Genomic DNA, 25,557 nt, shown 5'->3' on the forward strand with positions numbered 1-25,557 from the left:
TTTTTAGTAAAAGTCATGGGCCGGTCACGGGCAATAAACAAAAATTCACAGCCCCGTGACCCGTCCATGACTTATACTATAAATACCCCTGACTAAACCGGGGGGGTGGGGGACTGTCAGTGGCACCAGCTGCCGTGGGCCACTGGAACATCAGCTGCTCCAGCCACCTTGGGGACCACCAGCAGCGGCTGCTCCATACATCCCGGAGCCGCTGCTCGGCAGTACTGGTGCCAGCTGCCCAGAGCAGAGGCTGGTGTGGCTGGCCCTGGGGCCGCCCAAGCGGCTAGCTGCAGAGCTGCTCCAGCAATGGCAGGTCCTGGGGACAGCTACTTGGGCGGCCCTGGAGTCAGCCACACTGGCCTCTGCAGAAGTCACAGAGGTCGTGGAAAATCATGGAATCCATGACTTCCGCACCCTCCAGGACTGACACAAAGCCCTAGTTATCTGCAAGGGCCCTCCAGCCTCTTTACCGAGCCCCCACCCTCACTTTGTTCCAGTCCCTCCTACCATTTCACCTTAACAATATGAGGGGTTCACGTTATGAAAGGATCACCCAATCATCAGGACATGGATGCCCCTCAAGCAACCTCGAGGCCTTCGCACTCATGTCTCTCCCTTTGCCGGTTTGTGACTGTTTCCTGTGTCATTGATAATTTACATGGCACCGCCTTGGGGTGGGGATTACACCTTTGTTTTTGTGAAACACCAACACACTGCTGGGTGCTCAGAAACTATGCAACAACAAACAGAGGATTCAATGAATTACTTAAGATGTCACCATTTTGAGACGGGACCATCACAGGGTCACCAGTGTATTATACACCTGTTGTGCCTATCTACAGATGCCCAGTGGGGCAGCAGCTGCCTGTCTGTTTTGTGCCGTGGCACGCACAGATGGGAATCAGGAAATAACGACTAATATAAAAAGGGCAAGTGGAAGAGTAAACTGACATGAACAGTAAACACACGGCAAAATTAGTGGAAAGTAAACTCAAATTCTAGAATTCTTGCGGTTATAATAATTGATGGTGGTTTTGTAACACTGGCTGCTGGATCGGACTTCTGCCCCACAACGCAGATTGGTGGATCAGGTCGTTTCAAGGGAGGACAAAATAATTAAGATTTTATTTTCATTGCCACCAAATAACCTTTATTTGAAGGTGTTTTAATTTACAGTTGCTCTCTGGATGATGAAGACAGTTGTGTTGGACCCTATTTGCCCCCTCAGTCCCCTGGTTTATTACTACTCTTATTTCAAATAAAGCTGTCTGCACAAGGTGGGGGAGAAAACAGACATTTTATTTAGAGGCTAACGCTAGAAATGGGCTAAATACACATATAGAAAAATAGAAAAGGAAAACTGAATCAGGCTTGAAACAGAAGGTACTGTAAAATCTTTACATACAGGAATTAAAAATCTAGTATTGTACTGAACTGTAGGTGATAAACACAACAAAACCACAGGGGTTCCTCTGCCCTTGTCTCTGCATTAGCACTGGAGATGCTATCCCTTGTTAAAGTTGTAGTTACCATTCCCTTTGATCTAAGCATTCGGCTGTCCACTCCACACACTAACCAGACCAGAGCTCCCCATCCAGGCTACCGTAAAGCTCTCTTTTGCTCTGAGAAGGGACTATGTAAAATTGGCCTCTTGGAGGTTCCATGCTCATTGTGTCTCAAGGACTCTCTATTAAATTTGCTGCGATCAATGCTGCTTTCCTAATGGCCAAAACTGCAAGACCCATAGATTCCAAGGCCAGAAGGCACAATTGTGTGGACCTCCAGTAGAACAGAGACCAGAGAACTTTCCCAAAATAATTCCTAGAAAAAACATCCAGGCTTGATTTAAAAGTGCTAATGATGGAGAATCCACCATAACCCTTGGGAAATTGTTCCAATGGGGGATTACGCTCATAGTCAAAAATTTGCCCCTATTTCCAGTCTGAATTTGTCTAGCTTCAGCTTCCAGCCACTGGATCATGTTATCCCTCTCTCTGCTAGACTGAAGAGCCCATTATTAAATTCCTGTTCCCTATGTCGATACTTCTAGACTGTAAACAACTCATCCCTTAACCTTCTCTTTGTTAAGATCAATAAATTGAGCTCCTTGAGTCTGTCACTATAAGGTATGTCTTCTAATTGTTTACTCATTCTTGTGGCTCTCCTCTGAACCCTCTCCAATTTATCAACATCCTTCTTGACACCAGTACTAGACACAGTAGTAAAACAGTGGTCTCACCAGTTCCAAATACGAAAATAAAATAACCTCTACACTCCTATTCGAGATTCCCGTTTATGCATCCCAGGATCGCATTAGCCCTTTTGGCCACAGTGTCGCACTGGGAGCTCATGTTCAGCTATTTATCCACCATGGCCCCTAGATCCTTGTCATTCACTGCTTCCCAGGAGAGAGTCCCCCATATGTAAGAATGATCTACATTCTTTGCTCCTAGATACACATTTCTAACCATATTAAAATGTCTATTGTTTGCCTGCACCCAGCTTACCAAGAGATCTAGTGACCTGTCCTCTTCATTATTTTCCACGCCCCCAATTTGTGTGTCATCTGCAAACTTTATTGGTGATGATTTTGTTTCCTTCCAGGTCATTAATACAAATGTTAAATAGCGTAGGGACAAGAACTGGATGCCGCTAGAAACACACCCATTCACTGATAATTCCCCATTACAATTACATTTTGAGACCTATCAGTTAGCCAGCTTTTAAGTCATTTAACATGCACTATACGTTCATTTTATATTTTTCTAGTTCTTTAATCAAAATGTCATATGGTACCAAATCCAATGCCTTACAGCTCACTCTGGGATCTGAAAGCCAAGCTGGGTTCTTTCTGGTTCATGCATCACCAATGGAAATCTGAGTCTGCAGACAAAACTCTACCTCAGCTACATCTGAGCAACTCCACTGAATTTCCTCAGTGTTGTCAAACTTTTCAGAACTATTGAATGATGGGAGCCCCTGCAGACCTCATGAGCTCCTCTACATTCCATCCCTCTGCAGATACCTCCCTCCTGCTTCCCAGACCACCTCACCTGAGCTGAAGCGTCCATCTACCCTCTCTTCCAGATCTAATTCAGCCCCTGCCTCCCATGTGGTTCTCTCCTTCCTGCTCCTTGCCTCACGGACAATATGAATGTCAACACAGCAACATCCATTCCAAAATAGCCCATGGGTTAGGAACTCCACAAGCTTTTAATTAAACTCTTGTAATAGTTAATTAACTCCCACCCTAAAACACAGTCGGGGCATCAGCCCTTCTTGAGACCAACAGAACAAAGCAAATGTGGTCACTAGGCTCAACTGTGTGAGAGAAAATGAGCCAAAAACAAACTGTTCAAAGAGCAGAACCTGTTTTCCTCCAGACTTTCTGGAACCGACTTACTCAGTGTAAGAGCAAGTTGTAACCTTTCAGGGAGAGGGTGGAGGTGAAAACCAGCTTATAAGAGACACTCACTTCTCCCTTCACTATGGAGAAGATAATCTCTCCCCACAATATATTTCAGCTTTTAGACCAATATGTCAAATAAATCATCATGTAATCAAACCACCTCCTCTCTACTCCACACTTTATTGGGAGATGTCTAAGAACACGACATCAGACCCTGCGTGCAGCTAGCTGCCCTCAACGTTCCGTTTAGACCAGTCAATAACATGATGCTTTACATTTTTAAAGTACAGGATTACAGAATGCACACATGCATGGCCCCCCCCCCTCCACACACACACACTCTCTCTCTCTCTTAGGTGTAAATCGAACTCCTTACCTTGTGAAGAGAACTCAGACTGGGAAGCAAAACGGCAAAGCTCTGATTCTGAATGCATCACATCATTGTTTGGCTTATCACATACATTCAAACTTTTCACAACTAAGTCTAAGTGATTCTCCCAGTCCTGGTCTGTCAGGTCTCCCTCAAGCCCCGGGGAAAGGGTGGGAGGCCTGTGCTCCAGGCACTCCTTTCCCTTTAGTGAAAAGTCACTAGAATTCAGGCCCCCAAAGGCGCCCCTGGAGCTCTCTTCGTCCCTAGATCTATGGACGTGCCGACTGGTTCTAGCACTGCTTTGGTTAAAACGCTGCCATCGCTTCTTGGGTGCTACATGGTTTACATCATTAGACTCATCCCCCAGGGAGCTTTCGCTATTCACTTCTGAATCCAACTCTAGGCCCTCACCATTTTCAGCAGAAGTGCAACTCTCAGTATTTTTATCAGTTTCAGTCCTCTTCCTGATATGATCTAAATTGTCATCAGATGAACATGCAGAGTCTTCATCAGTGGAGTGCTCCATTAACTCAAGAGACTCTTTCCTTGCAGTTTCTTCTATTTCATTATAAACAAGACTAGGAACCAATCCCTGCCTAACCCTGCGTGGGAGGGATGCTTTCTCCGCTATATTACTGGAGACCTGATTTAGAGGCTTGCTCAGCCCTTCTAGCTTTAAATCCTTTCTGACTGATGTTGCATTATCTACTAGCTTGGATGACTGCTTAGATTGTGAACAGTTGTGTCTTGAGATGCAGTTTGTGCCATTCGTACCAGAAAGAGCAGGATCTGTGGGCTCCCTTTTGTTAGTACTCCGCCCAGTTATCTTGGCTGTAGTGCTGCACGAAAAAGAGGAGTCACTCGCACTAGGGTTCTGACCTGTTGCTTCCAGAATGCAATCCCCATTTTTTTCTAATTTATAAGTGGGTCCTTTTGTACCCAAAGCCTTCAAGCCACTTGCAGAATTACTTCCAGAGGAGCTGCTCATGCCAGCATTTCGATACGGGACCATATTCTGAGCTGACATCAGCTGCTGCTCTTTTGTCTTACTATCATGCATATCTTTCAACATCATTAGCAAGGTGCTGAATTTGTAGTCTGGCTCAATGGGCAAACGACTCTGCCCAGAGGCAGAAGAGAAGAGTAAGGGTGCTGTGGTCTTAGGTGCCCCATAGTCACTAGCTTCATCACCAAGGGACCTAAAGGACAGTTCCTTCAGCTCTGAGAGGACATGCTTCACCACGGCGGTCTCTATTTCAGCAGAATCCCTGGCTCTCTCATGCACATTATTTAATGGTTCCTGACTATCAACTTTCCCGCTCTTGGCAGGTGGACCAGTGAAACCTTTGGTGTCAGAAGAGCAGCAATTCACACCACATTCCTCTTCTAGCAGAGGGGGTTCTGTCCCAGCAGCACTCTCCTTGTGTTTGCTTCTTATACTTATGAGCCGGGGCACTTTGATGTTTTTCAGGTGTAGATTCAGTTGATTTGTAATCCCAGTGTGGGAGCTCTCCCGGCAAACATTCTGGGGTGTAGGGTGCTTATCTGCAAGGGAAAGATGGTCATTTCTCATAGCTGAAGTACACTCCAGAGCAATAACAGGCATCTCAGTGTCCGAGACTGCTCCTTGGAGCTCCCCATCCACAGATTCAGCATCACTTCTGCCACCTATAGGGCCTGCTGGAGTTCTGTGATCTCTAGATGACCTTTTCCTAGCTCTTCTGTTGCTGTTCTGTGAGAGATGGAACATGGAACATTTACTGCTTCCCCTCATCCCTGGAAAGAATTCCTTTTCTTCTTTATCTGCAGAGTCACTAATCTCCAGGGCACTGCAGGCTGCCTCAGAACTTTGGTCCCCGGTATCTAAATCACTAGTCCCATCATCTGAGAAGGAAGTCAGCGAATCGGACTCCGTTTGCTTTTTCTCAATAGAAGTGTCAGCTGTAGAATAGTGTACCTGTAATTTGGAACTGCAAAGAATGCCTACGGGGCTTTTCTCTTTCTCTGTAGAGCTGCTAGAAAGCAAATCCACTTTCAGTGTGTCCCGTAGGGAGTCACCATGAGGAGCCTGATACTCCTGTTTCAAGGTTGTCTTTTCAAAACGTCTTTCTCCAAAAGAAGAGAGCAAGTAGTTTTCCACGGCACCATTGGATGCTGTTAGGCTGTTTGCTATCCGGCAAAGTTCATGTGATGCATGTTTATCCGGCAGGTCCCCAGCAACCCTGTTTCTAATTATGTTCTCTGGTGCCTTTCCTCCAATTTCTCTCCTAGATGCTTCCAGTCTGGTGCTGCTCTTTTTTACTCTAGTCCTTTTCCTGCTGTCTGAGCTCTTTTTCGCTTGTGATTTAGTGCATGACCTTCCCTTCTCCCTGGCTAAGTGTTTGGAGTCAAACGCCAGTGATTTAAAACAGCCGTTCAGCTGCCTGTCCAGTTCCATTACAGGGCCATTAGTGCAGGATTCCAACAGCACATCCTCACTGTTCAGCTTGCTGGGATTCTGACCACACTTTTGATCCTCAGTCCCCTTGAGAAGGAATTCTTCCGCATGTCCAACACTGACTTCCCATTTCGCCATAAACCTCTGAGGAACCTGAATGTTTGAGAGGAAACAGAGTGAGGTTACCATCCAATAAACATTTAGCAGAATCATAAAGTGAAACAACACGTAAGAGATGACACCACCCTGCTCTAGTGTATGCAAAATGCAGCAGCAGTCTCCAGGACAGGAGTCCAGCACCTCCTGGCTAACATGGCTCCTGGACAGCACATCCATGGAGCACAAATGCACAGGACTCCAACTGAACCCAACTGAAATCCCCCAGGAACTCCCAACTGCAGAACTGTTTGGATCAGAATACTAGGACATTAATGTCCTGTGTACTTTCCTAGTGCTAGCGAAGCTTCTCCAATAGCAGCCCTACAGTGTTCTCTAATGTGGCACCAACACTCTCAAGCCTGAATCATGTCCAACATCCTTCTTCCAGCAAAGGAGAGAGGGGTGCAATTCCCCCCCAACCTGTCACTACTGACAAAAGGGGTGCCTGACAGCACTGGCCTCCCAGCATGCATCTAATGCAGCAACCTGCACAGCAGCCAACAGGAAGGAGAATCCAACACGGGCCCCCTGCATGGCAGGGCAGAGCACCAACCACTGGGCCATCAGAGGGGCCTCAGCATGCATCTCTCTAAAACATGCCATAAAGAACGCGCTGGTTTGCTCTGTCCTGACCCTTCTTGCTTCCATTTATTTCACACTGCATCTCAACTTGTTCTCCCCACAGCATCCCCCTTCTCTGCCACCCCACGTACAAACCCGCCACTTCCACAGGGATGTGCCTAACCCTGTTTTCTGCTTAGAAGGCTCCCAGGATCCATATTGAGTTTTGTACCCTTAACACAAAAAAAGGTGCCCAGGGCATTGGACAGGCGCATCCTGTAGGTGCTGACTGAACATCAGTCGTTTTAAAGAAGCCTGGCTTTCAATCAGGGTTTGTTGCTCTTAGCTGAGCAACGACAAACTGTAGGTTTTTCATTACTACTCCTGAACCAAAATGAACCCCAGGTCACGGGAGCAGTCTGAATTCCCACCACTTTTCTTTTAAAGGGTGATCTACAGAATCTCAGCTGACTAAAGAATGGCAAGTAACCCAGTGGCACAAAGCAGCCAGATCCTTTGCAGCTTTGCGGGAGACCCTGGCGGGCAACCCCCTTGCTGATACAAACCCAGAATATCAAGTAGGCAATGTGTTTGGTTTACAAAGGTGCAGCCATGCCAGCACTACACCCCAGCAATTCACAGAACTGGACTCAAGCCAGGGACCTCCTGCGTCTTGGGCACAGAGCTAACAGACACGAGGCTGGGAACAAAGGGCGAGAACTGCAAATGCTGAATGAAGAGGTGAGGAATATCCCCCACACAAAAGGAACGAGGAGAAAGGAAAGCGTAAGAGTAGTGAATCCTCTGGTGCTTTTTACTACAATCACCCAATCACTTACACTGAGACAATTACACCTGTCCCACTAACAAAGCAGCCACTACTGTCAGCAGTTAAACCATCAGTATAAGATACAACTGCTTCCCTCTGGCTGCTCACTTGCAACCATCCAGTGGCCTTCTGTATTCCTTCACTTTAATAATGCTGAACTGGTGAATTTCTTCAGTCATCTTTATAAGGTTGCAGGGCAGGAAGCTTGTATTATATTATGTTGTACAAAGGCATGTCTGCTCTAGGGTTGTACCTTTGAAATAGAGGCTGCTTCACGAGCAGATGATGTGCTTGACTGTGCAACTCCCTCCCAAAGTATGATCGGTGAGGCACTAAGTCAAATCAGGAAGAACTCTAAATGCTTATACAACCTATTACAGAAGCAGGGTTCAAAACACGGTTATTGTATTTTATGTAGTGGTCTAATACAGAATGGAAGCATGGTCTGTCCCCGAGTCAGCCAGGAGAGGTCACTGGAGAGCAAAGCAAGTTACTTCCAAATGCACACTTTTAATGATCATAACTGATATTTCACATCAATAGAACTGTACTATTGAATAAAACAGATAGATAGTGAGTATGTCAAACTGTGACAACTTCTCCACCTCTCCGAATACTCTCTATGGTAACTTACAAACTACAGACCATGCCCTTAAATAAGAGCAAGTCTGGAAACTCCTTGTGGCTTAAAAACCTCTGATTATCACAGGAATTTTGCAAATCCATTTACCAGCTGTGCCCTCACAATTATCACTCCACAAAAATATTTTTAGGGTGCGTTTCCAGACATACAAGAACAATTCGACTGTGCAAACGCAAGCTACTTTTTAATCTCAGAAAAGAGTGAACAAACCAAGCTATCAAGAACAGAAGCTTTACCTTGTGCTTGTAGCCTTTTTCTTTTTGCTTCCCTCTTCTCCGAAGGACAGGTAGCTCTTCAAACTGATATCTGCCTTCAAAAAGTACAATAGCTTTTCCTGCAACCCAGGCTTTCTCAGAAGGGTCTCCTAAGGCATCTACGTAGTACTCTCGATATGGTCTCCGATTGGAAACTATTTAAAGAAATTAAACAGGATTATTGTCTTGCTTAAAACAGTATACTAGCGTGGGAAAGAAAGCACAGAAAGTGACAGCAGGTTTATTAGTAGATTCTCCACACATTCTCCTAACATCTTCCTAAAATCCTAAACAAATGCCAGCTAGGAGAACGCCTAGTCAGAGGGTTGGTGGGCATGCTTTTGTCTTAGTTTTCCTTGCTTTTGGTTGATATTTTGCATCTTGGAGCAGAGTTTGCTGTTAAATAGTTGATAGTCAGGCTTCGGGGACTCTTCCTCACGGGAGCAAAGACTTGGAGTTGGGTGAAAACTAGTCAATCATCTCCCTCTGTGACCGGAAATGAATGTAAAGTGCAACGTACTTCATTTTAATCCCCTTAACGATCAAACTGTCTAGTCCTCTAGATCAGCGGTTCTCAAACTTTAGCAACCCAAGGACCCCCCATTTTGATTTTAAAATGTTCACGGACTCCCAAGCCCCCTGCTCAGCCCCAGGCCCCGCTAGGGTTGCCAACTTTCTAATTGCACAAATACCAAACATCCTGGCCCCACCCCTTCCTCAAGGCTCCAGGCTGGGACCAAGGGGTTTGGAGCACAGAAGTGGGCTCAGGGCTGGTGCAGGGGTTTGAGATGCGGGAGGGGGTGCTAGCTACAGCTGGGGGCACAGGCTCTGGGGTGAGGCCAGGGATGAAGGGTTTGGGTGCAGGAGGCGGCTCCGGGCTTGGGCCGAGGAGTTTGGAATGTGGGAGGGGGCTCAGGGCTGGGGTAGGAGATTGGGGTGTGAGGTCTGGGTAGGGTGACCAGACAGCAAGTGTGAAAAATCGGGGCAGCTGGTGGGGGGGTAATAGGAGCCTATATAAGAAAGACCCACAAATCGGGACTGTCCCTATAAAATCAGGACATCTGGTCACCCTAGGTCTGGGAGGGAGTTTGGGTGCGGGAGGAGTTCCGACCTGGGGCAGGGGGTTGAGTGCGAGGTGTGGGAGGGGTTGGAGTGCGGAAGGGGGTTCCGACCTGGGGTGGGGGTTGGGGTGCAGGGTCTGGGAGGGGGTTCTGACCTGGGGTAGGGGTGCAGGGTCTGGGAGGGAGTTTGGGTGCAGGAGGGGGTTCCAACCTGGGGCAGGGGGTTGAGTGCGGGGTCTGGGAAGGGATTCTGACCTGGGGCAGGGGGTTGGGGTGTGGGGTCTGGGAGGGAGTTTGGGTGCGGGAGGGGGTTCCGACCTAGGGTAGGGGGTTAGGTGCAGGGTCTGGCAGGAGGTTCAGGGTGCAGGCTTCGACCAGGCAGCGCTTATCGTAGGCAGCTCCCAGTCACTGGCACAGCGGAGCTAAGGCAGGCTCCCTACCTGCGCCCTGGCTCCACGCTACTTTCAGAAGCGGCCATGTCCAGCTCTATGGCACATGGGCAGCCAGGGAGGTTCCACGTGCTGCCCTTGTGCCCACAGGCACCGCCCCCGCAGCTCCCATTGGTCGCTGTTCCCCGATGTGCAGGAGGCGCTGGGAGCGAGGGGGAGGAGTTGAGGGAGGGAGGGGCAGGACTTGTTCAGTGGGGCCTGCAGACCCCCTGGTGTACCTTTGTGGGCCCCAGTTTGAGAAACCCTGCTCTAGATGGTTGTGAAAACTGCAGGCAGGTGGGATGGAGATACGTAGAAACTAGATACTTCTGAGTCATTCATATATTACCTCCATCTCCTAACCCCCCCTGAGAGATGAGCCCTTCTGTCTCTGTGCTGGAATTTGGGAGAGGAAGCCCTCAAACATCATCCTAGGCCGGGGTGGGCAAACTACGGCCCAGGGGCCGCATCCAGCCCCGCTCCACATGTACCCTGGCGCTGCATGGCTCGTGGAAGCAGCAGCACGTCCCCCCTCCGCATCCTACGTGTAGGGGCAGCCTGGGGGCTCCGCATCGTTCCCCCTCCCCAAGTGCCGCCCCCGCAGCTCCCATTGGCCAGCACTCCTGACTCTCTGCCCCAGCCCTGATCCCCCTCCCGCTCTCCGAACCCCTTGGTCCCACCCTCCTGCACACCAGAGCCTTCACCCCCAGCAGAAGCCTTCACCCCAACCCCCTGCCCCAGCCCAGAGCCCCCTCCTGCACCCTGAACTCATTTCTGGCCCCATCTCAGAGACCGCACCCCCAGCTGGAGCCCTCACCCCATCCCACTCCCCAAGCCCCAATTTCATGAGCATTCATGGCCCACCATACAATTTCCATACCCAGATGTGGCCCTTGGGCCAAAAAGTTTGCCCACCCCTGTCCTAGCCCTTAATTTCCAGCTTGTTCAGCAGATCATTGCCTGACCCTGAACATCTATCCTGGACTCAGAACGTTGGTGGCAGCAGGTGTAGGAATCTAAGGAGCAGACTATAAAGGTGTTCCAGCTAGTCCTTACTCGGAGCCCGCAGGCAATAGCTGAGACGCTGCGCAGTTATACTAGACACCTGCATGCTCTGGGGGCACTGGGAGTGCAAGGCAAAGGCAGGACTCTATTACAAGCACGGATCTGGAAGCATGTGACTATTTAAAAGGTGTTTTCTTGATAAGGGCATTCAATGAGCTCAGCATGGTGAAGGAATGAGAGGCATTGTAACACTGGGCTACACGGCATGCTGAAAGGAAATGCTGAGTGCTTGTGAAAGGTCCTGGACTGAGGACAAGAGAACAAACATTACAGGCTTCTTCCCCACGCTGCCCCACCCTGTTCTGCAGGGACCACCTCTAACGGTGACAGGGCAGGGCAGTGCTTGGCTTCTCTGCTGAGATTGCCAACAGTAGTGCCAGCCCCAACGGTGTTCTAGAGATATGGGCATCAGGGATTAGACTGAGACCACCCACTCACTTACCCGATAGGACACAGTACAGCACTCGGAGCATGGTACAGCATAAAGACTTCTGGCAAATACTGACCTGAGCTAGTGTCAGGCCAAAGACAGAGGCAAAAGACTGCACGTATCCTATTCCCAATCCCTGGACCAGCCAGTCTCACTGAGCAGAGGGAAATGGCTTTAAACAAATCACAGCGTGACAGGAGACAAGCTCTCTGGGTAAGGGATGGGTTTGAACAACCCAGTGTTTGTTTCCATAACAACAAGCACCGGGAGCAGCAGCCGGGTGGGAGAACTTGTACATTTCAGAAGTAGGTGGAGAATGCTGGAAATTCCATTTGCCCAATAGCACCAAAGATCTAAGGTTCAGTTGGTACCTCACGTCATGACCTGTTAATTAGGGGAGGAGACGGGAGAGCACAATTGGGGACAAAACAAAAACAAACAAAGAAATCAGGGAGAGAGATTGCTCCCACACCTGTTCTGATCTGAGCAGGAGCAGCATGTGTGGGGAGGGCTGTGCTCTGAGATTATCTAGGACAAGCACATCAGTTGGACCCTCTTAACCAGCATGTTACCTCCATTTCAAATTCCCATTTTAGAAATAATGGCACACAGCTGTAAGAGGATTGTCAGACAACCATTCACACTAGATCCAGCCAATAAGGAAAACGCCCATTACATGCTCTCAGGAGGTGTCACAATAGCAGGAGTTTGGACATTTAAAAAAGAACATAATGGCCACACTGGGTCAGACCAATGGTCCATCCAGCCCAGTATCCTGTCTTCCAACAGTGGCCAGTGCCAGACACCCAGAGGGAATGAACAGAATTGGCAATCATCGAGCGATCCATCCCGTCATCCACTCCCAGCATCAGGAAGTCAGAGGCTTCGGGACACCCTGAGCACCCTGGCTAATAGCGATTGATAAACCTATCCTCCATGAACTTATCGAATTCTTTTTGGAGCCCATTTATGCTTTTGGCCTTCACAACATCTCCTGGCCATGAGTTCCACAGGCTGACTGCGCATTGTATGAAGAAGTACTTCCTTCTGTTTCCCTCAAACCTGTGGCCTACTCAATTCATTGGGCGACCCCAGGGTCTTGCGTTATCGCAAGGGGCAAGTGACACTTCCTTAGTCACTTTCTCCAAGTGGTTCATGATTTATAGACCTCTATCATCTCCCCCATTAATCATCTGTTTTCCAAGTTGAACAGTCCCAGTCTTTTTAATCTCTCCTCATGTGGAAGCTGTTCCATCCCCCTAATCATTTTTGTTGCCCTTCTTTATATTATTTCCAATTTTACAATATATTTTTGAGTTGGGGCAAAGAGAACTCACACAGTATTCAAGGTGTGGGTATACCATGGATTTATAAAGTGGCATTATTTTATTTATTGTCTTCTTATCTCTCTTTCCTAATGGGTCCTAACATTCTTTTCGTTTTTTTGACTGCCGCTGCACACTGAGCAGATGTTTTCAGAGAACTATCCACGACTCCAAGATCTCTTTCTTCAACCCCATGTATAGATGGGATGCATTCCAATGTTCATTACTTTCATAGAATCATACGACTGGAAGGGACCTCAAGAGGTCATCAAGTCCAGTCCCCTGCCCTCATGGCAGTATTTTTGTATTTATCAACACGGAATTTCATTGCCCAGTCATCACGTTTTGTGAGATCCCTTTGTAACTCTTCCCAGTCAGCTTTGGACTTAACTATCTTCAGTAATTTTGTATCGTCTGCAAACTTTGTCATGTCTCTGTTTACCCCATGTTTCAGATGATTTATGAATATGTTGAACAGTACAGGTTTCAGTACCGATCCCTGGGGGACCTATACTGTTCAACATATCCATAAATTCATGGATAACAGGTTCCTCCATGGCTATGAGCCAGGATAACAAGGGATGCAACCCCATGTTCCACGTGTCCCCATTCTGAAAACTGACCATTTATTTCTACCCTTTGTTTCTTATCTTTCAACCAGTTACTGATCCATGAGAGGACCTTCCCTCCTACCCCATGACTGATTATTTTGCTTAAGAGTCTTTGGTGAGGGACCTTGTCAAAGGCTTTCTGAAAGTCCAAGTACTCTGTATCCATTGGATCCCCCTTGTTGACGCCCTCAAAGAATTCTAATAGATTGGTGAGGTATGATTTCCCTTTACAAAAAGCCCTGTTGACGCTTCCCCAACATACTGTGTTCATCTCTGTGTCTGATAATTCTGTTCTTTACTATAGTTTCAATTAATTTGCCTGGTACAAAAGTTAGGCTTACGAGCCTGTAATTCCCAGGATTGCCTCTGTAGCCTTTTTAAAATATTGGCGTCATGTTAGCTATCCTCTAGTGACCTGATAGAGAAGCTGATTTAAATGATAGGTTACATACCACAGTTAGTAGTTCTGCAATTTCATATCTGAATTCCTTCAGAATACTTGGGTGATACCATGTGGTCCTGGGGACTTATTACTATTTAATTTATCAATTTGTTCCAAAACCTCCTTTATTGATACCTCAATCTGAGACAGCTCCTTAGATCTGTCGCCTAAAAAGAATGGCTCAGCTGTGAGAATCTCCCTCACATCCTTTGCCGCGAAGACTGAGCCAAAGAATTCATTTAGCTTCTCCACAATGGCCTTGGGTCTTCCCGGAGTGCCCCTTTAGCACTTTGTTTGTCCAGTGGCCCCACTACTTTTTCACCAGGCTTTCTGTTTCTGATGGACTTAAATAAATTTTGCTGTTAGTTTTTGAGTCTTTTGCTAGTTGCTCTTCAAATTCTTTTTTAGCCTGGCTAATTGTATTTGTACATTGACTTGCCAGAGTTTATGCTCCTTTCCATTTTCCTCAGTAGGACCTGACTTCCAATTTTAAAATGACGCCTTTTTTGCCTCTAACCATCTCTTTTATTCTGTTTAGCCATGGTGGCATTTTTTTGGTCCTCTAACAATTTTTTTTTTTTAATTTGGAATATATATTTAGTTTGAGCCTCTGTTATGGTTTTATAAAAAGTTCCCATGCAGCTGGCAGGCATTTCACTCTTGTGACTGTTCCTTTTAATTTCCATTTAACTAGCTTCCTCATTTTTGTGTAGCTCTCTTTCTTAAAGTTAAATGCTACTGTGGTGGGCTTCTTTGGTATTTCCCCCCTACAAGGATGTTAAATTTAATTATATTATGGTCACTATTACCATATCCTGTGCTCCACATAGAATCACAGAATATCAGGGGTGGAAGGGACTTCAGGAGGTCATCTAGTCCAACCCCCTGCTCAAAACAGGACCAATCCCCAGACAGATTTTTGCCCCAGATCCCTAAGTGGTCCCCTCAAGGATTGAACTCCCAACCCTGGGTTTAGCAGGCCAATGCGCGAACTAAATCAAAAACTGCCTCCCTTTTTGTGAGATCCAGGACTACAGCTTCAAGAAACAGTCATTAATAGTGTCTAGAAATGCTATCTCTGCATCCTGTGCAGAGGTGACATGTACCCAGCCAATATGGAGATAGTTGAAATCCCCTATTATTATCATCATCATTGAGTTTTCTATTTTTATAGTCTCTCTACTCTCCCAGGGCATTTCACAATCACCAGCACCACCCTGGTCAGGCGATCGGTAGTACATCCATACTGCTATACTCCTATTATTCAAGCACAGAATTTCTATCCCGAGAGATTCTATGGTACAGTTTGATTCATTTAAGATTTGTACTATATTTGACTCGACGCTTTCTTTCACATACAGTGTCATGTCCCCCACCAGTGCAATCCGCTCTGTCATTCCTATCTAGTTCCTACCCTGGTGTCACCGTGCCCCACTGATTATCATCATTCCACCAATTTCTGTGATGCCGACTATATCAATAGCCTCATTTAATACCAAGCACTCGAGTGCACCCAGCTCACTATTTACACTTTTAGCAGTTGTATACAAGCACTTCTAAAATTTGTCACTCTTTAGCTGTAGGCCTTCACGTGAGGTAACTGAACGGAACTCTTTCATTTGACTGTTTCTTTTCAGTTCCTACCTGCAATTTATCAACTTCTATCCTCTCCCCTTTACTAGGACAGAGAATCCCTGTGAAGAGATCCTCCCCTAAGGGATGTCTCTGTCCGAACCATGTGCTCCTCCGTACCTGTCAGCTTCTCACAGCCATTAGTTTCAAAACTCCTCTACCACCTTTTCAATGTCACATGCAGCAATTTGGTTCAGGCTGAGCCCATTTCTCCTGGATAGGCTCCTCCTTTCCCAAAGGGTTCCCCAGTTCCTAATAACCCTAAACCCCTCCTCTTACCTAGCAGCCTCTCTTCTAGCTTTCCCTAGGTCACTGGTACCTACCTGTACCACGACCACTGGCTCCTCCCCAGCACTGCACATAAGTCCGTCTAGATGTCTCGAGAGATCCGCAACCTTCACACCTGGCAGGTAATTCACCAGATGGTTCTCCCAGTCATCACAAACCCAACTAGCTATATTTCTAATGATCGAATCCCCCATTACTGTTAACTGTCTCTTCCTAATTACAGGGGTTCCCTCCCCTGGAGGGGTATCCTGAGTGTGAGACAATACCTGAAGAAAGGTCCCAGCTATGGGATTGTTTCCTTCTGATCCAGTTTTATGTTCTTCCCTGAAACTTTCATCCTCCTCAACAGCACAGAGGTTGTCAACCTGGAGATGCAACTGCACTACAGTGTCCCAGAAAGTCTCGTCTATGTTCCTCTCTGTCTCCTCCCCTTCAGCCACTCTAGTCTCAAGAGCCTGTACTCAGTCCCTCAGGGCCCTGAGCTGCTTAAATTGCTTCATATTTAAACTGTATGTTCAGATATTATCCAACACTAGGGTGAAGGGATTTAGGGGAGGGAAAGGGAGTTCGAGAGACAGAAAATGAGAATGTGGTGAAGCTGCTGAACCTGGGGGGAATGTAATATGCTGTCTATAGAATTATGTATCACAGAATCATAGGACTGGAAGGGACCGTGAGAGGTCATCTAGTCCAGTCCCCTGCACTCCTGGCAGGACTAAGAATTATCTATACCATCCCTGACAGGTGTTTGTCCAACCTGCTCTTAAATATCTCCAGTGATGGAGATTCCACAACCTCCCTGGGCAATTTATTCCAGTGCTTAACCACCCTGACACTTAGAAAGTTTTTCCTAATCACCAACCTAAACCTCCCTTGCTGCAATTTAAGCCCATTGCTTCTTGTCCTATCCTCAAGAGGTTAAGGAGAACAATTTACCTCCCTTCTCTTGTAACAAACTTTTATGTACTTGAAAACTGTTATGTCCCCTCTCAGTCTTCTCAAGACTAAACAAACCGCATTTTTTCAATCTTTCCTTGTAGATCATGTTTTCTAGACTTTTAATCATTTTTGTTGCTCTTCTCTGGACTCTCTCCAATTTGTCCACATCTTTCCTGAAATGTGGCATCCAGAACTGGACACAATACTCCAGTTGAGGCCCAATCAGCGTGGAGTAGAGCAGAAGAATTACTTCTCATGTCTTGCTTACAACACTCCAGCTAATGCACCCCAGAATGATTTTCGCTTTTTTTGCAACAGTGTTATACTTTTCACACATATTTAGGTTGTGATCCACTACGACCCCCAGATCCCTTTCTGCAGTACTCCTTCCTACGCAGTAGTTGCCCATTTTGTATGTGTGCAACTGATTGTTCCTTCCTAAGTGGAGGACTTTGCATTTGTCCTTATTGAATTTCATCCTATTTACTTCAGACCATCTCTCCAGTTTATCCAGATCATTTGAATTTTAATCCTGTCCTCCAAAGCACTTGCAACCCCTCCCAGCTTGGTATCGTCCGCAAACTTTATCAGTGTACTCTCTATGCCATTACCTGGCACTCTGATGAAGATATTGAACAGAACTGGACTCTGAACTGATCCCTGGGGGACCTCACTCGTTATGCCCTCCAGTTTGATTGTGAACCACTGATAACTACTCTCTGGAAACATCTTTCCATCCAGTTTTGCACTCATCATCTAGGTTGTATTTCCCTAGTTTGTTTATGAGAAGGTCATGCAAGACAGTATCAAAAGCCCTACTAAAGTCAAGATATACCACATCTACCCCTTCCCCCTATCCACAAGACTTGTTACCCTGTCAAAGAAAGCTATTAGGTTGGTTTGGGATGATTTGTTCTTGACAAATCCATGTTGACTATTACTTAGCACCTTAGTATATTCTAGGTATTTGCAAATTGATTGTTTGATTATTTGTTCCATTATCTTTCCAGGTAATGAAGTTAAGATGACTGGTCTGTAATTCCACGGATTGTCCTTATTTCCCTTTTTATAGATTGACACTAGATTTGCCCTTTTCCAGTCCTCTGGAATCTCTCCTGTCTTCCATGACTTTTCAAAGATAACTGCTAATGGCTCAGATATCTCCTCAGTCAGCTCCTTGAGTATTCTAGGATGCATTTCATCAGGCCCTGGGGACTGGAAGACATCTAACTTGTTTAAGTAATCTTTAATGTGTTCTTTCCCTATTTTAGCCTCTGGTTCTACATCATTCACTATGTTAGGCGTCCAATCACTACTAACCTTTTTGGTGAAAACCAAAACAAAAAAAAGACCATTTAGCACTTCTGCCATTTCCACATTTTCTGTTATTGTCCATCTCCCCCACCCCTTATTGAGTAAGGGGTCTACTCGGTCCTTGGTCTTCCTCTTGCTTCTAATGTATTTCTAAAATGTTTTCTTGTTACCCTTTATGTCTCTAGCTAGTTTGATCTTGTTTTGTGCCTTGGCTTTTGTAATATGTCCCTACATACTTCTGTTATTTGTTTATATGCATCCTTTGTCATTTGACCTAGTTTCCATTTTTTGTAGGACTCCTTTTTGAGTTTCAGATGGAGATTTTAACAGTCTGAGCTGATAGTCACTAACACTGCATGCTCTCAGCGTCTAGCCTTTCAGACTGGTGAGGACCACAAAAGTTGCAAAAGCAACATGAAAAACAGCAGCCTGTCCTGCGTATAGAGCACTACCCCAGACGGACTGACATTTCAAAGATGTTTAGTTACCAAGGGAATGTGGAGAGAGAGAGGCTGGAAGGAAAACAAGGAGAAAGAAATACTCAGAAATATACAGGTCCCCCCATTCATGATATGCTGGAATAAAATAGTCCCCTGCTGTAGCTAACTTTACATGGACAGCAGCTTAAATACATCTGAGTGAAGTGCAAGGTTTCCAAATCAAAGGGTCTCTTCTCTGTTCACCTGGCCTCTTTGCTAACTCTGTCACCACTGACCACTCACCTTGATACTCCCTCTGTCTTGAGCTCACAGGACTCTGTCCTTTCCTGGCCCTCTCCTCTTTCTGACCATTACCCAAGGAGAATCCTCTTCCTGTTTCCTTCCCCCAGTGCATGTGCCCCAGGGATCTGTCCTTGGTCCCCTTCATTCTCCTCCTCCACACTCACCCCTTCTCTGCTCCCCTGGTCCATTACCCCTGGGGTCCAACGTCCCTCAGATCTACCACACAATCTCCAGCTCTCACGAGGCCTCTTGGATAATTCCCCACAGATGTCCCTTCACTTCCTTATACTAAACGAGGCAAAAACTACGCTTCTCATCTTTCTCCCAATCCTTTGTACCAGGAATACTTATCTACTGCTCCGTAGGCCTCTCCCTCACATCCAGCCGCTAAAACAATCTCCCTGTCCCACTGCTCTGTTCCTCTTCCCACCACCAATTTCCTCGAGTCCATTCACTGCCTCCCTGTTTCTTTCCACGTATAGTTCAAATTCCTCACCCTCACTTGTCAGGGTCTGTACAGCTGTGCCTGGCCCCATCCCACTCCTAACTCCCGCAGTTCTTCCTGGCACTCTGCCCAACCCTCTCATCTTACTCCACCCTCTCTCCTCCCACCTTGTCCTTTGTGCCCCTTTTCATGCTGCTCCCTAGGCCTGCAATGCCATCCCTCTTGGTCTGCGCCAGGCACCACTGCTCTACTCCTCAGAACGTGCATTTCTTGCTTAGCACAAGAATGGAGGTCAGTGGTACAATCGACTCCCCACTTCGTCCTACATCAATGTTCATTTTAAAACGACACAACCTACAAGATCCAACCGCTATCTGACCCCCACCACTCTCATGTGTGTTAACCTTCATCTCCCCATCCCTATACTTTCTTTGCTATCTTCAGATCAGTAGTTGTCTAATCTACACTGTGGGGTTCTCATGGCAGGGGCCATCTTTTTTAACCTCTATGCCCTGCCCTGCGGTTAAAGGGTTGCCCAAATGCTTATTAGTAACAAAGAACACTGCAGCAACTGTGGCACTCAGTGTCCTTAACTGTGTCGTACAAGTGGGTACAGTACCTTTCATTTTTGAGTGACAGTCGAGCACTGGATCATGACAGATTGTGCAGGGCCACCACGGTCGTCTGTTGAACTTAGCCCAGACTAGATCTCCAACTTCATACTTCACTGGAGCAGGTTTCTTCTTGGCTCGATTCTTTGGACAGAAATCAGAACACGAGGAATCAAGTAAGCGACAGACACCTTTGAGGAGAGTCTCACATCTCGTTGGAACATCATCGGACAATCACCAGTGGTGGCAGTTCTATTTTTAAAAAAAGCTAATATTTCTTGCTCCGACATCTTTCACGGGACACCAACCATTTCCTCCCACCCACTCCTTCCCAATCCACTGTAGCCAGACATCACACCGTTCAGCAGTAAAAGGTTTCAGCTCACAGCCAACACTGATTACTATCCAGCTCAGTCAGATGTCCTAGTTCACAGACAAGGAAGCAGAATATCTTGAGATATTTCTGTCTGGAAGGTGGTGATCAGAACAACGGATGCACAGTATCTGCCACTATTAGTAAAGGAAAAGTGCTTGGCACATACAAGCTAATACTAGTCTGCTTCTCAGATAAATGCAGGAAATGGAGTTTGCTGATAAAACACTTTACACTGAACGCACGTATGGTCATGACATCTTTACCATTTCTCCTGCAGTTTGGTTTATGCACGCAGAGCCACTGCTGCTCCCAAAAACCCCACAAGAGAGAGTGAGAGAGCAGGCAAGTCTGCATGGTCAGTCTGTCGCCTTTATGAAAGGAACCAAACTATAAAACGCGAGTGCAACTGGCTGAGACATGGCTCACAGGGAGAGGCAGTAAGACAGGCGCCACACCTGAATTTCTGTTACTTGTTAGGAAATGGAATGCCCAAATCCACATGGTAGCAGAAGTCTACACATGGGCGGGCAGGCTATTTCAGGGGAGTCAGAGACCAGCCTACTTGGGACAAGCTCCACTAAGGAAAATGAGCCAACCCAGATCCACCTGCCAGTTATTAATTACCAATGTGGCTTGGTAGCAGGTAAGTAAGGAACACCCAGGCCTTAGAAAGGTTCTGAGAGCTCAGGCAGGGGGACCCCAGAACACACAAAGGCAGGTCCTGAGGAAAGGGGCTTCTCAGGGGAGCTGTGTTAGAGAGCGCACCAGAAAAGGGGACCTAGGAAAGAGGCTCCTGAAGGGAGCAGGATCCAAAAGTGCTACGAGGGGCAAAGCCCTAGGGAGGCCTGGTCCCAGCAAAAGGACCTTACCAGGCAGCAGCAAGAAGTCCAAATCGCTGAGGAACTACGTACCGCTCCAGAGAAGAGCTGCAGCAGTTTGACCTCTGCAGGGCCCTGAGTCCAGAGAAAGAACCCTTCCCTAGGAGATGGCAGGAGCCTGACTCTAGAAGAGGGTCCCAGGTCAAGGGGGCCTTACTGGTGAACAGCCTGGACGAAGGAGACGGATGGACTCAGGTGGGGAAAACAGACTAATATTAATTCGCGCCCTGCCCATTAGAACACTGGGGATGACGACTTGCTTGCCTGTCTGTTCAGTCTTTGATCAAATGAAATAGCAGAACACTTGCATTAATACTGAGCTAAGGTAGCCCTGTGGTATCCTGTGCCCTTCTGGAACACTGAGTTCAGCAAAACTCAAACGCCTGAAAACCAGGAAATAGAGTTACGGTAAAAGCCCGTGCAACCTTAACTCAACCCCTGCCTTCCCCCCATCCCCGAGCTCACAACAGCCACTGGGAATTACTTGCATGCTCTCCAACTACACTCAGTCTGTTAAAGACAGCTGTACTGAATGGTGGAGGAATATGTTGGAGTAGCTTGGAAGAGCTGTGATTGTGATATGAGGAGATCTAGATCTGAATCAAAGAAGGAGGTGGATCTGTACCTTGAGGTTCCAGTCTGCATCATGTCAATCAAATTGCATGGATTGTGTCAGCAGCAGGGCACCGGGGCACTCTTGCCATGGGTACTGTCAGTAGTGAAGTGGGATAGGAGAGCAGTCCAGATTTAACGATGGGTAGGGGAAAGTATAGGTTTAGCTGGTCTGCTGTGTGAAGGGACCATAAAAGGTGCAAAAACGGTTATTAAAAGTGACACGTGTGATAATTCGGTGGGGGGAGCAGGCACAGTGTTTGAGCACAGGGCAAGTGAAGGTAGCGCCCGTTCATTACAGAGACAAGGCAGAGTGGGAGTCCAGGTGTTATGGACATGTTGGGGCATCACTCCAAGAGAGCAGAATTAAGGTTGTGTGGACTTTTACCTGAAGTCTGTATGTCCAGGTTTTAGAAGTCTGAGATCTGGTGAACTCGATATTCTAGAAGGGCACGAGCTCACACCGGGCAGCCTTAACTCTATCAGTGTTTTGGCCATTTAATTTCTTAGGTTTTGTTAAACAAAGAAATGTCTGTTGGCAGGAGTTAGTAGTCATTGAGACAGTTTCAGTTCTCACCCAGATTTGCAGGATATTACCTACCACAGGAGCCTAAGTACCTGGCTTTCACACAGTGCTTTTCAGAAGCAGATTTCAAAGAACTTTCCACTTTACAAATGGGAAACTGAGTCACAGAAGTGACATGACTTACCCAGGCTGTGGCAGAGCTAGGAATAGTCCCAGTTCAGTGGTCTTTCCACTTGGCCATACAGCTGCTGTGTGATTCCATAGTCTCCTTCGCCCCCACCCCGGTACATTTTGTTAGAGTGCAATGGGGACAATGGTGGGTCAGAGCCAGGGAGAGAAACCTCACCCCTGGTCTCGGTCCCAAAACCTTGCCAGTTTTATCACATGGCTGTTAGAGTAACGTTAAGCACATGAGAAAACTGATGTCTCTCTCCACCCCTACCCACCATTCTCCTGAACATGGATCACCCCACCCTGCCAACACCTCCAGCTCCCCCTCCCCTGAGCCACTAGCTGCACCGCAGAAGCCAATCGCATGCAAGACGGTGCTCCTTGCTGTCTCTTGCCCTGTGCTGCTGCACACAGTCATCACAGGCAGCAGCTCACTAGAGGGCCGTCCGCTAGCCAGAGCTCCACACTGGGCCCAGCCCCTCATTCCCACTCCCCATCCCAAGTGGTCAGCCAGGCTTCCGCCATGCCCCAGACCCACCCGGTCCACCCCTCCTCCAAGCCACCCCCCACACAAAGGGGGATCTCTTAACTACTCACTTTTTGGATTTCAAATGTGTAAATCTGTTACCTAAGGTCCTGTCCCCCATGAGATCCAGGCTCACATGGAGGGGCAGGAGGAGGAGCTCAGACCCTTTCAGGGGGGTTGAGCTACCGGACATCCCACATGCACATGAAGGTGAGAATTCAGGACCGACATCCCCCACTCATAGCCCCCCAACTTCCTTGGCTAGCCCTGATTCTCCAACCCCTCCTGTTTTCCCCCAATCCCTCCCCCTTGCCCCATAACCTAAGCTCCCCGACCACCCATTCCCATTTATACCCCTCTTCATATTACCCCCACCCCGCACTGTACACCTAAATCCTCACCCACTCTTGCTCCCCAATCACCCCTCCCCAGTGAGAATTCACATGTGGAAATTATTTGCTTTTCAAAAATAGTTTCAGCGCCTTCTGAATATTTGTCTGTGCTCAGATTAAATTTCTCCTAAATAAATAAATCGAATTTGACAAAGGCAGATTTTTCCCACATGTACAGTTCATTCTCAAAAACAACAAGGAGTCTGGTGGCACCTTAAAGACTAACAGATTTATTTGGGCATAAGCTTTCTGATGAAGAAGTGAGGTTTTTACCCACGAAAGCTTAAGTCTTTAAGGTGCCACCAGACTCCTTGTTGTTTTTGTAGATACAGACTAACACGGCCACCCCAGATACTTGAGTTCATTCTCAGATTTCCTCCCAGGATGGGTTCAGAGCTGCAGACTCAGAGAAGTGTTAAGTGGCCCATTCATCTCAATGAGATGTTTTCAGCTGAAGGAGAGCACCTGATGGAGATGACTACAGCCTGAAACAATAGCTATGAGACATGTGGATTGTTCCACTCATGTCAGTGGGTGTGCCCATCTCTCCCTCCCCCTCCCCCCGCCCATTCCCACATGCGTCAAGCATACCTGTTTTCAGCTCAGGAGTACTTGTGGCACCTTAGAGACTAACAAATTTATTAGAGCATAAGCTTTCGTGGGCTACAGCCCACTTCTTCGGATGCATATAGAATGGAACATATATTGAGGAGATATATATACACACATACAGAGAGCATAAACAGGTGGGAGTTGTCTCTCTGTATGTGTGTATATATATCTCCTCAATATATGTTCCATTCTATATGCATCCGAAGAAGTGGGCTGTAGCCCACGAAAGCTTATGCTCTAATAAATTTGTTAGTCTCTAAGGTGCCACAAGTACTCCTGTTCTTCTTTTTGCGGATACAGACTAACACGGCTGTTACTCTGAAACCTGTTTTCAGCTCCTCACCCCAGTCTCAGCAGTATGTTCTTGGTGCATGCTCTGAGTATGCCTGTTCTCAGCTCCCCAGAGGGACAGGGCTTCCCCAGCTCACATAGGGGCTGAGGGAGAGGGCTCAGATACTCCTGGAAAAGCAAGCCACCTCCAGAACCTGGCTCACATGAAGGGGAGAGGGAAAGGAAGGGTCAGACCCCAATGGATGGGCAGGAGCCCCCCCAGAGCCTGGTGCATACAAGGGGGCAGAGACCAGGGCTCAGGCCCCATTGGGGGCGGGTAGGGACCCCCAAATCCTAACTCACATAGGGAGAGAAAGGAAGCCCCTCCCCTCCCAAGAACCTGGCTCACATGAGGGGAATCTCATCCCCGGGCACAGCACACATGTGGGAGGAGTATATGGGACTGACAGGCACCCCTACTCTTACTTTCCCTCAGCCTCCCTGTCATTCACCTTTATGTCCCTCTTCCCTTCCTGCCACTGCACCTAGTCCCCATCACCTGATCCCCCAACACCTGTCCCCCACTCCCAACTACTCTTCCACCTCTAATCACCCTCCCCTCCCCCCCAATCAGCGATTGCATGTGTAGCTCATTTTCTTTTCAAAACACTTGCAGCACCTTCTGAGCCCTGGTCTATACTAGAAACTTATGTTGGTATAACTGTCACCTGGGGTATGGAAAAATCCACCACCCTGAGCAACACAGTTATACTGACCCATCCAACTCCTGGTGTTGATGGGAGGGCTTCTCCCGTTGACACAGCTACTGCCTCTCAGGGAGGTGGAGCACTACGCCAATGGGAGAGCTTCTCCTCTCGGCACAGGTAACGTCTGCGCCACTACAGTGCTGTAAATGTAGACAAGCCCAGAATAACCGGCTGCACCGAGATTACATGGACGGAAACCCCCCGACGTTAACGTAGACAGCGTGGACACCACAGCGCTGCAGCAGCCGTGCTGCTGTACCACAGATGTACCCAGAGGGCTTGTCTACACACGGAACACTGCAGTGACACATCCAACGGGAAGGTTCCTCCTGTCAGCATAGGGAACCCACCTCCCTCAGAGTGGGTAGCTAGATTGACAGAATTCTTCTGTCCCCCTGCACTGTCTACATCAGGGCTAGGTCTGCTTAACTACATCCGAGCGACGGAGCTAT

The 25,557-nt window shown here is 47.4% G+C and overlaps 1 protein-coding gene across 3 annotated transcripts in view; it reads right to left on the bottom strand.

Moving 5' to 3' along the window:
* Positions 1-20,113, bottom strand: part of NSD1 (nuclear receptor binding SET domain protein 1) — a 74,595-nt gene extending 54,482 nt beyond the window's left edge. The window contains exons 1-3 of one of the 3 annotated variants that reach the window (XM_034778163.1): positions 19,984-20,113; positions 8,645-8,817; positions 4,554-6,369 (exon numbers count right to left, since the gene is read on the bottom strand). In XM_034778163.1, coding sequence (XP_034634054.1) covers positions 4,554-6,369; positions 8,645-8,817; positions 19,984-19,990 — 1,996 coding nt within the window. In that variant the 5' untranslated portion in view covers positions 19,991-20,113. Of the gene's footprint in view, positions 1-3,785; positions 6,370-8,644; positions 8,818-19,983 lie in introns of all 3 variants that reach the window. The other 2 variants (XM_034778162.1, XM_034778164.1) reach the window with 2 other exon arrangements.
* Positions 20,114-25,557: the final 5,444 nt, after the last annotated feature.

The sequence above is a fragment of the Trachemys scripta genome, chromosome 8, assembly GCF_013100865.1.
Source record: "Trachemys scripta elegans isolate TJP31775 chromosome 8, CAS_Tse_1.0, whole genome shotgun sequence".
Taxonomy (NCBI): Eukaryota; Metazoa; Chordata; order Testudines; family Emydidae; genus Trachemys; species Trachemys scripta.